General features: G+C 40.9%; 2 protein-coding genes across 2 annotated transcripts in view; both read right to left on the minus strand.

Annotated features, from left to right (window-relative positions):
- LOC134675463 (uncharacterized) overlaps positions 1 to 14,849 on the minus strand; it is a 372,967-nt gene that overhangs the window by 110,297 nt on the left and 247,821 nt on the right. The window contains exon 4 of the mRNA XM_063533732.1: positions 489 to 608. Coding sequence (XP_063389802.1) covers positions 489 to 608 — 120 coding nt within the window. The remainder of the gene's footprint in view (positions 1 to 488; positions 609 to 14,849) is intronic.
- On the minus strand, positions 10,702 to 12,756 carry LOC134675431 (tubulin beta chain). Its single transcript, XM_063533695.1, has 2 exons — positions 12,597 to 12,756; positions 10,702 to 12,063 (listed from the first exon to the last, which is right to left on the minus strand). The coding sequence occupies exons 1-2, from the start codon at positions 12,651 to 12,653 to the stop codon at positions 10,777 to 10,779; spliced, it is 1,344 nt and encodes a 447-aa protein (XP_063389765.1). The 5' UTR covers positions 12,654 to 12,756; the 3' UTR covers positions 10,702 to 10,776.

Consider the following 14,849-nt stretch of genomic DNA (forward strand, 5'->3'; position numbering starts at 1 on the left):
GGTTACAATCGCTATCATTTCGACAACGAAGAGCTTTATGTTTCTTTATCACTCTTCTATATTAGTGCGACAGTAACAGTTGCGTTTCGATCGCTACGGAGCGTAAGCGATTGGTATGTTGGCTAGGCGGCCTGCTCCTGCTCGAATCGAATTAGCGTTATTTTCTATAGGGCTGAGTGGACGCCGACGCTCAAAAAACATTAGTGTGAGGTGGACCTTTAGTACAACATCTAGAAACTCACCAAGTTCGGAGCCACAGACGCGCGGGATGATCTCAAGGATGGCGGAGCACGAGGCGTCCTCGAAGCACAACTGGCGAGCCAGCAGGCAGTTGAGGATCCTTCTAGGAACATCTAGAAACTCACCAAGTTCGGAGCCACAGACGCGCGAGATGATCTCAAGGATGGCGGAGCACGAGGCGTCCTCGAAGCACAGCTGGCGAGCCAGCAGGCAGTTGAGGATCCTTCTAGAAACATCTAGAAACTCACCAAGTTCGGAGCCACAGACGCGCGGGATGATCTCAAGGATGGCGGAGCAAGAGGCGTCCTCGAAGCACAACTGGCGGGCCAGGAGGCAGTTGAGGATCGCCATCGCCTTCACTCCGGGTACTGGAAAGAGAGATAGAAGATGTTAAGAAAGATTTAGTTAAGAAAGGTTAAGTAAGGAAATACAGGTTTAGTAAAGATCCCGACCGGGGTTTGATCAGTTGATGTAAGTTGATGAAGCATCGCTTGATGGGATTTATTTTACGGAGGAGACACAAGACTAAAACAAAGGTACTTCAGGTATAAATGAACTTCAGAAAACAACATTAAGAGTTTTTGTTGGTCTTACTCGCATTTAAGTAATAAAGTGAGCCGACTTAGGATTGACCAAATAAAGGTGTTGTGTTTTTCGCACAGTTTTTCTTTTCCGTAACAAATGAGTTCTTTTTCGTAACAAATGAATGACGAATTAACCGTCACTGAATTTTTGGCTTAATAGAGATGGAAAGCATAATTTCCGATTTTCATTGATATTTTATTTTTCATGTTCAGATGTAAAATTATAGCGGTTGTAACGCGCGGTTCAATCCTTAATAGGTACATTTTCTATCGGTACATTTATAATCTATTTCTATACGGCGGATCTGCTTCAGCTTCGCGTCAGTAACTGGTAGGAAGTTGCGCAGGATCGGGACAGTGGGTCTACCGCGAGTCGAGCCACGTCCGACGTGTTGCCTTCCTGTCACACTAACGTACGAATTTACAAGTGCGACAGAGAGGAAACACATTGATTGTGATTCGCGGTAGGCCATCTTGTGGCACGCTCTCGTTTCGGAGGCCAACATTCTCTTTGGATCGCTGAGCCAAAATAGTTAGTTCTATTATTCTCTAACACAACTCTCAATATAAAAAAAATACGCATCAGAAGGCCTTTAAAGTTCCTCAAAACATTCATTAGACATATATTCAATTACACAAACGGGTCTACCGCGATATAAACAATGAAATTATAGGTAAAAACAATGAAATTATATCGCGGTAGACCCGTTTGTGTAATTGAATATGTGTACAAAACGCGAGAGTTTAAAGTGTTATATTCATTAGACATGTCCTGTATCATTTCGAGTTTTAAACCCTCAGGCCTTTTAACATCCTAAAACAATATTCAGCCTTGTTACAAAAATACCTATTATACCCAATACCTATTTCAAATGCCTTTGAATTTTTGCGGAGGTGTGAGAGTATATTACTTTGTTCTTAGTATAAATCCATACTAATATTATAAATGCGAAAGTGTGTCTGTCTGTCTGTTACCTCTTCACGCTTAAACCGCTGAACCGATTTAGTTGAAATTAGGTATGAAAGATAGTTTGAGTCCCGGGGAAGGACATAGGATACTTTTTATCTCAGAACTCATCCCTTAAGGGGGTGAAAAGGGGGGTGGAAGTTTGTATAGGGAATCGTTATAAAGCAGATTGGGTAAAAATAAGCTACCCAAATTACTAACTCCACGCAGACGAAGTCGCGGGCAAAAGCTAGTTATTTATAGGCGTTTTAAAATCTTTTTGTTTTTTTTCAGACCAAACTGGAAACTGGAAACTTTGTATACAATAAGATACATAAAGGTTTTCTTTTTCTATATATCATTATTTTTATTTATTTATTTATTTTAAACTTTATTGCACATACAAAAAGTACAACAGGCGGACTTAATGCCGGTATAGGCATTCTCTACCAGTCAACCATAGGGCGAAACAGAAAAGCGTCCATTTTTCGGTTCGTTCGGTCGTTATCCAGCTAAAAAAGCTATAACCCCCGTGGGAGTAAAATGGACTTCTGCTTCCGCTGCACTTGCTTGAAATAAGTGGGCTTACTGAGCAAGTGTGATGAAAAATACTTTTTCATTTCTCATCCTCTGAAAAAGGATCATGGTTGTTCTAAAAGGTGTGCAGAAAATTATACGTTTCTGCACTAGAGCATTTTAAGTTCCAAGTACAATTTTATTATTTTGTTTACTATAAGCAATTGAAATTTGGGTATAAACACAGACAAAACATCCTCCAGACTGAGCATAGTCGCGCTACCCCCTCTGCCACGCATACGGTAATTTTACTCCATGTTCGAGTCGAAAGTGTCTTTGTGTGACGTCCGTGTCTTTGAACGGACCAATCACGGCACGGGACTTCACTCACCTCGTCCCGCGCACCCCCGCATTTTTGGCATCATTGGTTACATGAAATAATTGCTCTAAACTCAGTCTAGAGGATTCCTAGTCTATGGGTATAAATGGATTTGTTATACAATTTTCATTCTGATATTTGACTCCCCATTCATTCGCCGTTTTCAAGTTCAACGGGAAATTCGACAGTACAGATGTCGTGCATAATTGTTTTCCATCGTATTTTCTCGGAAACGTTCGTATTTGTCATGCTACTCGTATTTCAGTCAACCTCAGTACTTTTTGTACCGAGACCACAGAATAAATAATAGTACTACGTACAGAAGACTCACTCTCTAGCAAAACGCGTCTGTTACGATCAGCACAGATATGGCCGCTAGGTGGCGACAGCGCCACGCGCGGCTTATGGCTTTCCCAAAATTGGGGCGGAACTAATGTAATTTTAGCTACCTGTAGCAAAGCGACGAAATCGCGGAGCCAGCCGAGACTGACTGAAAATGCAAGACACGATCGTATCTTTTGAAAATAATTATGCACTGCATCTGTATGACATTTTATTTGACCTGTTATTGCTAAGAAACTGCCTCAGTTGGACTGCTCCAGATTTTAGAGCGCATCGCTTTGCCCTACTTTTCTAAACCCTTGAATATCTTACATCATACGTACCGGTTGTGGGGTCTGTTTTCCAATCTTTATGAGATTTAGCTGTTGTTGTGTTCAAAAATAGCAGTATATTTTCGTTATGACATCTTCAACTGTCTTTTGAGTGTACTGCAAATAGAATAGAAAGAAATCTTGTATTTTACAAGACCATTTGTGTGCTGTTACTGCTGTTTCTAAACCTATTTGTGACGTCCCACGGATAAAGGTACCTTGTGGCGGTTGGCGCTTACGCTATTATTAAAGCCGCTCCAATATTATTGCGCGCTATGCGACGTAAGCGCCAGCCGCCATAAGGTACCTTTTGCCATGGGACGTCACATTTATGCTCATAAGATTATAATAATCTACAATTACTATTTTATACAATTTAGAGTTGAAACTCTAGGTCCATGGGGTCCCAGCGCGCACAAGTTGTTCACAGAAATCGCAAAGCGTCTGGTTGACGTAACTGGAAGAGCTGGCATACCTATGGCGCTTCCTCGCACAACGTAGGTATCAGCATTGCGATACAGCGAGGAAATGCCGCCAGCATCCTTGGTATAATGCCTCAAGGGCCTATTTTAGATCTAAGCTACTTTTTAATTCCGTTTAATAATACCACTGCATAATTTATCTTGTTAGTAAATAAATGATTTACAAAGTGTATAAATGTCATGTATGCGTGATTTGACACCTTGTGACACTTAAACTGACATACTTAAGCCATAAACAAACGTTTACTGTGCGTAGGCCGTAAAATTAAGGCTATCGGCTCGATTCGGGAAATAAATTTAATTAGAGATGCACTAGATATTAATTAATTTCAGTGAGACGCCTCATTCTGCTCTCGTATGTTTCTTTTCTCTTAATGAATGTATAATTATACAGGATATTTACTCTTGGAGACCTTAGACATCTCTAAGGATAACTTGATAAACTATAATCTTATAGTTCTGACACCTAGAGACTTTTACACCTCTAAATATTATAGATTTTTTTTTTGTGTGTTTTGTATCTGTATTTTGTATGTAATTCGACATTAAGAGACCATATACATCTCTTAGTAATTGTAATACGTTAGATTGAATTGTTAGTAATATTTTGTAAAATTGTTGATGTTTTTTTTTTTGCTTTTATGTAAATTCAATGTTGACGTGTAAAAGTGCCCTTGTGGCCTATTTGCTGAATAAATGTTGATGTTTGATGATGTTTGATGATATAAAATAGTAAAGATATGTGACGTTCCATGGCAAAAGGCACCTTATGGCGGCTGGCGCCGCGATTCGGGAAATTAATTAGAGATTCACTAGATATGAAATGGTAAAGTTATGTGACGTTCCACGACAAAAGGTACTTTATGGTGGCTGGCGCTTACGTCGCATAGTGCCGCAATAATTTGGAGCGACGTTAATAATCGTAAGCGGCAACCGCCACAAGGTACCTTTCTCCGTGGGACGTGACGTATCTTTACTACATCGTATCTAGTTAATCTCTTATTCACTTTTCGAATCGCGCCGTATATTAAAGTAACGTTAACGCTTTAAACGCCGAAAAATAGTTCTAAATAATACACGAAATACAGTATGAATACACGAAATGAGCCAGCTTATAAGGATTTAAGGTAGTTTCTCTCCAGGGCCCGTCTTATCTCTCCACATCACTCCACACTGTATATAAATTTAAAAGAAAACCGACTTCAAAAACGATAAAATAAAATATTATCCTGTATATTCGTCACTGTGTGTGTTCTTGTGCTCAGGTGAGGACATTGCTTTTACACATTCGTAAACCTTTAATTACAGCTCGGCAAAAAAGAGTAGAAATTTAAAAGTGGCAACACTGTAGTGTCATCCCGTTTTTTTATATGGACGTCTTTGAAAGGGACGACGCTACAGTGTTACAACTTTTTAATTTCTACTCTTTTTCGCCAAGCTATACATTGACCAGCCTTGACTTGTGACGGGGTCACGAAACATAATAAATAACGTGTTTTTATGGTACAATAAACTGTGTACCAAGTCGTTAGTATTTGAAGTAATGAATGGAGCTGTGGGTATACTTTAATATGTTTTATTGTGGAAACGCTGGAACAAATAATAAAGTACTTAATGAGAAGATTTAAGAGCCCTTCAACGTGCACACTAGCGCCACAGCTAAATAATCGTGGTTATTTAAATTTAACGCAAGATATTGAAAAAAGGGGGCCGCTACTTACTGTATTGTGTATTTAAGTACCTTTTGAATACATCAAACTAGTTTTTGTGTTGCTGGTTTCGTCGATCTAGGAACTCAAAACAAAAACGGCCGTTTTAACTTTGGACGCATAGATTGACGAATCCAGCAACATAAAAACTAGTCTGATGTATTCAAAAGGTACTTAAATACACAATACAGTACGTAGCGGCCCCCTTTTTTCAATACGAGTATCTTTCGTTAAATTTAAATAATCACGATTATTTAGCTGTGGCGCTAGTGCACGTTGAAGGGCTCTTAAGCAATAATAACGGTTTTCATAATGTTACTGAACTCGTAATAATTTCAAATATAGCTTGCTATTGTACCAGTTAGCAGAGTAAGGCTGATTTTCCACTGAGGCGGAGATGACCGGAGACAAGAGGCGACGCGTGGGAATCAACCCATAGTATTGCAATCCACATCTCTTCTCCGCTCCGACAGATTACAACCAATGCTGCGCTCAGAGAAGGACCTGAGGGCCTACCGCGAACCACGTTCGACCTGTTGCCTCCCTGTCGCACTTGTAAATTCGTACGTAAGTGTGACAGAAAGGCAACAAGTCGAACGTGGTTCACGGTAGGTCCTCTGGCCGCGTAGCCAAGATGTCAATCGCTTACGCTCCGTAGCGTTCGAAACGCAACTGTCACTGTCGAGCTAGTATGGAAGAGTGATAGAGAGACAATGCTATTCCCTGGATGTCTCCTACTCGTACTGTTAAGGGGCTCACTGATTACCAGACGGGGGTTACTGATTACAGTTGTTCGGAACTGTCACCTTTTGCGTTTAACTGACAGGCTGATATCGTCCGGCGAACTGGTAATCTGTGGGTCCCTTTAGACTTGTAATTAGCTTGAGAGCGAAATACAAATAGGTATCAAACATTCCAGAATAACTCTTGCTGATATCCCCAACCCCCGCCACTATCGATCCGCGTACAGTTCTAGAGATGCACCTCAACGTTCGCATTTCTATCGGTGCATCTCAAATTCTTTGTTACATCTGCTTCAGAAAACCTTACGACGCCTGCATGATGCCTTGGAATATCAACTTTATATTTATACGCTTACAGTTCTTTTCGCATTGTCATTTTTAAAGCAAATATAACTTTGCTGAAGTTACCATTTCGAATAACCTTCGCTGCGTCTGCGAATCTTTAAATATGGGCTTTATTTGTGCCCGTTAAGGTTGATTTTGCAAAGTCAGCATTAAGAAGAGATGCAGTAGATTTGATATTATATTACTAGCGGGTCTCATTCGTTTTTCATAACCTTGGTACTTTTATCAGTTGGTCGTATATTCGGAAATTATTAGGCCAAAGATAGGGAAAATAGGAAATAGATGCTGGTTGTAAACCACGCGGTAACTGGGTTATTTCTTTTACAATATTTTAGGTACGTCAAGTTGAGTGTTTTTCAAACTTTTTTCATGATGTTAGCATGAAAAAACATTCGCGGCACCCCTTGGCATGTAAAAAAAAATATGTAGGTACCTAAATTCCCTGCCCTCGATACTGATTGGGGTTATTAAGTATTATTAACCTATCAGTCCTACACACACACATTATGATTGTCGAAATGGTCGAGTTGTGTGGTGTCGATCTTTCATCAAACTGAGAGAAAATGGCAGTTAAAAGTGAGATAGACAAATCTAATATATACCTTTAAACGAGCAATTCTTGTTTATTTATTTTTTTATATGTATATATATTTTGGGGATATCGGAAACGGCTCTAACGATTTCGATGAAATTTGCTATATGGGGGTTTTTGGGGGCGATAAATCGATCTATGTAGCTAGGTCTTATCTCTGGGAAAACGCGCATTTTTGAGTTTTTATATGTTTTCCGAGCAAAGCTCGGTCTCCCAGATATATCTATAATTTGTCAAAAATGTACCTTAGACGCCAATGGGGCGTTTCAAGCTGGCCTTTCAAGCGGTGGAAATCGAGTTCTATGGTCTCCAGGCTTCACTGTTGCAATATGTATAAGTCGGTAAGCATTGGCAATGTGAGCCCTGAAATATTCAGCCGGAGTGCGGGCAGCGGATGCACGAGTCTGGCGACTTCCGATTCGATATCGGCCGAAATAACTGCCGATTTGGCTCTTTTGCGATGATTGGCCGGTTTTTGAACGGTTAGAAAAAGGAATTCCATCTGCACTTTGAATGTGGTTGTGAGTCAGCGAATGTAGTGAAGTTAGTAAAGGTATTGCTAATAGTGCCTATAGCTACAGAGTAGTGCTTAATTGTGACGTTATCTATAAAAAGGGACCTTATTGTCGATGGCGCTTACACCATTATTAACGATGCTCCGATATAAATACAATGCCGCGCGACGCTGTGCGGCGTATGCACCATCGACAATAAGGTCCCTTTTCATAGATAATGCCCCAATTGTTTTCATCGTATTTTTCGGAAACGTTCGTATTTGTCATGCTACTTCAGTCACCTCAGTACTTTAACAGGGGATCAATGTACCAAATTCCTTGTGGAAAGCGGCTTTTCTTTAAAACACGCATCATACCAATGGATGCTTTAAATATAGACTTTATGCCGATTGTGCTACGGTTAAAAATCAATTGGATTAAAATCATCTGCCAGTCAAAAACAGCCGTAAATCTTTTGGCGCTATGGAGAGGACTACAAACCCTGAGTTCTCGGTGTCGAAATGGTTAGGCCAAACAGTAATCTCCAATGTAAAGCAATAATATTTACAAAGAGAATTGAATAGTAATAGAGAGGTAAAGTCTAAGAAAAACATACCCCCAAGTTTGACATCCAAAACAGATGGCGCTGTACTGCGCCATATGTTTTGCGGTCACTGAATTGTCAAACGTCAACTTTTGACAATCATGGTTACCGTATAATGTATGGAGGTGTATCATCATCTCGTTTATCTGTCAAATTCGAAGCACGAAAACGTCTAACATTTAACACATCTTAATCTTATCTTTCTCTTTCTTATCTTTATCTTTATCTTTGATATTTATCAGAGTTTGAGTACCACTAGCTTTCCCAACGTCAACGGGGCCAGCGGGGCCAGCTGACACGGTGAAACGTAAATTGTACCGAGTGTAAAATAAACAACGTTGGTATTTAGTGGTCACTGCGACGGACTGCTTTGATTACTTTTGTGAAATGACTAATAGGAAGTTTTAATTAACCTTTTGAATGTTAAATTGTGACGTTCCATGGCAAAAGGTACCTTATGGCGGCTGGCGCTTACGTCGCATAGCGCCGCAATAATATTGGAGCGACGTTAATAATAGCGTAAGCGCCAACCGCCATAAATTACCCGTGGGACGTCACAATTATTCAATGAAAGAGTTGTCATACTTATAGCGCTACATAAAAATCATGGGAACCACAGATCTACACTGCTACCACGAGTTGGCATTTGACATTTACGTTAGCGACTGTGTGAACTCAATCAGACTCTCTTTATCGCACCAACATGTCAGCGGGTCAGTGGGATGATGCAAGTGGCGATTGACAGTTAAATACTGGGTTAACTTTAGCAATTTAAGTGCCAATGTCAATAAAAAAACCGGGCAAGTGCGAGTTGGACTCGCGCACGAAGGGTTCCGTACCATAATGCAAAAAAAGAAACAAAAAAAAGCAAAAAAACAAACGGTCACCCATCCAAGTACTGACCCCTCCCGACGTTGCTTAACTTTGGTCAAAAATCACGTTTGTTGTATGGGAGCCCCATTTAAATCATTATTTTATTCTGTTTTTAGTATTTGTTGTTATAGCGGCAACAGAAATACATCATCTGTGATCATCACGGTTCGTGAGATACAGCCTGGTGACAGACGGACGGACGGACGGACGGACGGACGGACGGACGGACGGACGGACGGACAGCGAAGTCTTAGTAATAGGGTCCCGTTTTACCCTTTGGGTACGGAACCCTAAAAATCGGTGTCAGAAGCGTTTCTCACTCCTCCATTTTCCTTATTAAAGTTATAAATGAATATTCCATTCTCCATTTATTGGAAGTAATTAAACTGAACGCGGCAGCCATCGCGCGCAGTGACCGCTAAATATTAAATGCTGCTTTTTTCCACTAGGGAACTATTTGCACTGCAACAGGGATCGTTCTAACAGAGCAACGTTATTTGATTTTAAACCGTATGTCGTTGCAATAAGGTTTAGGTATAAATACCCGGTTATCTGTAACAGCGTGTGTACAGTCGAGTGCATAAATACGTATACATTTCTTCACCTTAACCCATTGCAATAAGTTGAAAAAATGTATAGATATTTATGCACTCGACTGTACGTTGACACCTGTCAACTTATTTCAGTGCACTATGTATCACTATGTTAACCCTTTGAACGCCATACACCAAGATCAATCTTTGAACCTTTCTGTCAAACCAAAGAACGTCATGCAGACGCCAACATCTCGGTAAATATAAACCGTAGGTACCTACTGGAAAAGTTGAAGGTTACTTTCACAACGTATACGTGGTATCGTCTTGGGTCGTCCCATTCGTTTTTCGTCAAGTTCTTAAATTAGTCCTATTATGCTTTCGTCACTCATTCTACATTCGTCACAATCGTCGGTAGCTTTCAATGTAGAATGAGTGACGAAAGCAGAATAGGACCAATTTAAGAATTTGACGAAAAACGAATGGGACGACCCAAGACGATACCGTATACGTCATAGTAATAAACTAATAACACTTATAAGCGTTCTTGGCGCTACGGGCATGAGGGCAATGACGCGCTTGACAACGCGGCGTGCAAAGGGTTATCTATCTCTATTGACACCGCTACTCGTGACGACTGTGCATTCACTGCCGGTAACGCATATTTGCGTTTTCATTCCTCGCATGTGCGTTTGGGGCGAATGTCCAGGAAAAGGGAGTGGGAGTGAACGCGTTAACCTTTTCGCCGCCACGTCAATGAAGTAATAAAGTGTCATCAACGCCACGTCAAAAAATGCACGTATTTAAACCTGACCAAGACCACGACTTGATATGAAGTCGTGGCGTGTGAGGCACGATATGTACTGACTTTATATCAAGTCAATGGCGGCGAAAGGTTAAGGATAAGTCCTAGTCTAGTTAGTAATTAACGGCACATCGACATTTGACCTGTAACTGTCAAATATTAAGGCCCACTCTAAGTGTTAAGTAGTGAATAAAACGTAGTAATATTTCAAACAATATAATCCGAAGTAAACCATAAAATAAACGTAAAATAAAACACAAATGCGAACTTATAAAAGCCTAGTCTCCTTCATCTCCGCCCTCTTCCTCCTCGTCGAACTCTCCCTCCTCCTCGGCCGTGGCATCCTGGTACTGCTGGTACTCCGACACCAGGTCGTTCATGTTGCTCTCGGCCTCGGTGAACTCCATCTCGTCCATACCCTCTCCAGTGTACCAGTGCAAGAACGCCTTACGTCTGAACATAGCTGTAAACTGCTCAGATATACGCTTGAACAACTCCTGGATGGCTGTGGAGTTGCCAATGAAAGTAGCAGACATCTTAAGACCACGCGGCGGGATGTCGCACACGGCTGTCTTCACGTTATTCGGAATCCATTCCACAAAGTAGGATGAGTTCTTGTTTTGAATATTCATCATCTGTTCGTCCACTTCTTTCATCGACATGCGGCCTCTGAACACGGCCGCCACGGTCAAGTATCTACCATGACGAGGATCACATGCCGCCATCATGTTCTTAGCGTCGAACATCTGCTGAGTCAGCTCAGGCACCGTCAGAGCTCTGTATTGCTGACTGCCTCTCGACGTCAACGGCGCAAAGCCGGGAATGAAGAAATGCAGACGAGGGAACGGCACCATGTTCACTGCCAATTTCCTCAAGTCAGCATTCAGTTGGCCAGGGAATCTCAGGCAGGTAGTCACTCCAGACATCGTCGCAGATACCAGATGGTTCAGATCTCCGTAGGTCGGCGTGGTGAGCTTCAGAGTTCGGAAGCAAATGTCGTATAAAGCCTCATTGTCGATGCAGTACGATTCATCAGTGTTTTCAACCAGCTGATGGACGGATAAGGTGGCATTGTAAGGTTCAACTACAGTGTCAGATACTTTAGGCGAGGGCACGACACTGAAAGTGTTCATGATACGATCGGGGTACTCCTCTCTGATCTTGGAAATCAAAAGCGTTCCTAAGCCGGCTCCGGTCCCGCCACCGAGTGAATGCGTCAATTGGAATCCCTGTAGACAGTCGCAGCCTTCGGCCTCTTTCCTGACGACGTCTAAGACTGAGTCTACGAGCTCGGCGCCTTCGGTGTAGTGTCCTTTCGCCCAGTTGTTGCCAGCGCCGGATTGTCCGAAGACGAAGTTGTCCGGCCGGAAGATCTGTCCGAAGGGTCCGGAGCGCACGGAGTCCATGGTGCCGGGCTCGAGGTCTACCAGGATGGCTCGAGGGACGTACTTGCCGCCCGTGGCCTCGTTGTAGTACACATTGATGCGCTCGAGCTGCAGATCTGAGTCGCCGTGGTACGTCCCCGTCGGGTCGATGCCATGCTCGTCTGATATCACTTCCCAGAACTGAAAAGAGAGTTGCTTTTATAGCATGCTTTTTAACTGTACCAGGCTTCATTCCTAGTTCTCCCTCCTTTCCTCTTTTATAGAGTTCAACCCGGTATTATAGCCCGATTTTAGGACTTCAACCCAAAGGGATCGTTTGACCGCGTGTCACTTAAAATAGTATTTTGTTAAGATGTGTCTTGACAGTAACAGACAATACAGACATTCCTCGCTAAGCTAGGCTCGATTCCTAAGGGACTCGATATTGCAAAGCTTATAATTCTTGACATTTATTAAAATTGAAGGTAATTTAATCCTTTAAGATTCCTTAAAGAGCTCGGAACTAATAAACTGACTTATAAGCAAAGGTTTGGATAGCATTGAATATTTAAATAATAAATTACTTAATCCAATAAAAGCCGGGACAAACGCTAGGAAGAACAGAAGAGACTTAAATCAATATTTAACAGGCAATTAAACTTGTCTTTCCATTTGAACCTGCCGTCCAACGAAATTACACACAATTCTTTAAAAAATACCAAAAATATTCTTACCTTTGCGCCAATCTGATTCCCGCACTGCCCTGCCTGTATATGTACGATTTCCCTCATTATTATTTAACTAATTAGAACACTTATTTATTATTTATTAGCTTCTCTTGAAGCCGACCTAACTTTCCTTATCGCCACCAACTAGACTGATCTAAAACAATCGAGTGGCATTCCAGTTGAAAATCGAACGGCGGTGATAGGGATTTGAATTATTTGACAAGATTTGCGGCCTGACGCTATTTATTTTTATCAAAACACTTTTTGGACTTTGGTTACTTACGTATTTTAAAAGGCAGCAAAATAAAGGTAGGTACCTAGTATTTTTATAAATCTAATTTTAAAGCAACAGTTGAAAGGCACTCGTAACATAATAACCTCTTTTTATAATAACCTTATCAACCTATTAAAAAATGTGATATTTCATCTACGTCAAGAACACGGGGTGTCATGGTCATGTCAAATGTGTTTATTTATTTACAAATTAATTATGCACTTCAAGTAAAATAAATTTGAAAATTTGACTCGGAATGTCGGGCATTTTCTTGTTTAACTGTCGAGTTTGAGTGTGTAACAAGATCAAAGTCACAAAGCAGGTGGAAATTATAGTATAATGTTATAAGGTTAAGTTTACCCTGGTATAACTGGTATTACCCGAGGCTTTTGGGTAAAGTCCGAAAATTGTTAAATATTAATTAAGAAGCGTTAGCTGGACGTCGTGACAGCGGACATGCAAGAGAACAATCTCACACCTGAGGATGCCGAAGAACGGGCAAAGTGGAGAAGACTGAGCAGGAAAGCGGACCCTGGCGCTAGGCCGGGAAAACGCTAGGTTGAAGAAGATTAATCTGTATACGGCGTTTACCCGTAAACGTAGGTCTTCCCAACACTGGCTGGGTAATGTTAGATGTTGCATCATCACTACCTAGGGTATACGTAAACGCCGAATACCTTACGAATTAAAATTGATTTGATTTTCTTCCATTATTGCAGGAAAACAACTGTTCCGGGTTCTCAAATGTGTACGAGCAAATTGCCAATGGATCGGTAAGTAGCGCTATCATTTTATTTCTATAAACCTAATACCATAGTATAGCAAGGCTTTCTTTGGTGTCGGAGGCCAAGATCCACTTCGGGTCGTTGCGCCACAGCAGTAAGTAAGTGAACCTAATACAACCACTGCAAAGAGTTTGGAGTCTGTAAAATCAAGTTAGGTAACATTAATCGTACGGCCAGCAACATCTGTGCCTGATGCCAGCAGTTGACCACGACAACTGAAAAAAAAACGAAAACTGAAACTGAAAGAGTATAACGACTATAGTCAGACCGTAAAAAGTCTGCAGCGATTTTGATAGCCCACGCAGTACAAGTGTCATTTTAAACGTCAAACTTCTATGAAATTATGACGTATACATAACACTTACACTGCGTGGGCTATCAAATCCGCTGCAGACTTTGTTTGGTGCAACTATAAGAAGAAGAGACACAGTATACTGATAAGACATTTAGGTTTTCACGAGGTAGACTAATAAAGCAAACATTTTATTAGTCTACCTCCACTACCTCCAGCCTCCCGTTTAACAATTTACAGATGTCAGTTTGGTATCATTGACCTGAAATACGTATTATTTGGATTTTTATTAATCTCTGTCCCATATATCCATATAAATTGTCATACCGAGTAGAAAATCACCCTGTAATTTTGTTATTAAGCTTTAAACTATAGTTTGTATCAATTAATTAAATTGGACGTGATACTCGTACATCAAATGCAATTAGTTAATTGAAATTTATTGACCGATTCACCTCATACTAGCTTTGTATGTATATCGCCCTGTATTTCATAACTGAGAATACCCACCATTTATGCAATGATTTCGTGTTCTGTGGATGATCTTATTGTTTTCGGGTCCTTTGCGGATACACTTCGACGACCCACAGGGATCTTTATTCTATGCCTATATATTTGAGAATTTTGTACAATTCGAATATACAGTACAGGTATCTGTATATATCAAATGATAGGCAATTCTTTGTAGCAACTAGGTACGCCAAGTGGGCGGAAACAAGCTCTAGACGGTATACTGACGCAATGACCCTATTTGAAAATAACCAAAATCATTTTGTATCTTCAGAACGTTTTATGAATAGACGCCGTTATGGCGCCCCAATCTCCTCTTGTAAAAACGGTTTGTCTAAAACCCGCTTAATTTTAATGCGCCTATTAATTTTAAGGCGCTCCGTACCTACTGGGGTATT

This window comes from Cydia fagiglandana, chromosome 22 (genome assembly GCF_963556715.1).
Source record: "Cydia fagiglandana chromosome 22, ilCydFagi1.1, whole genome shotgun sequence".
NCBI lineage: Eukaryota > Metazoa > Arthropoda > Insecta > Lepidoptera > Tortricidae > Cydia > Cydia fagiglandana.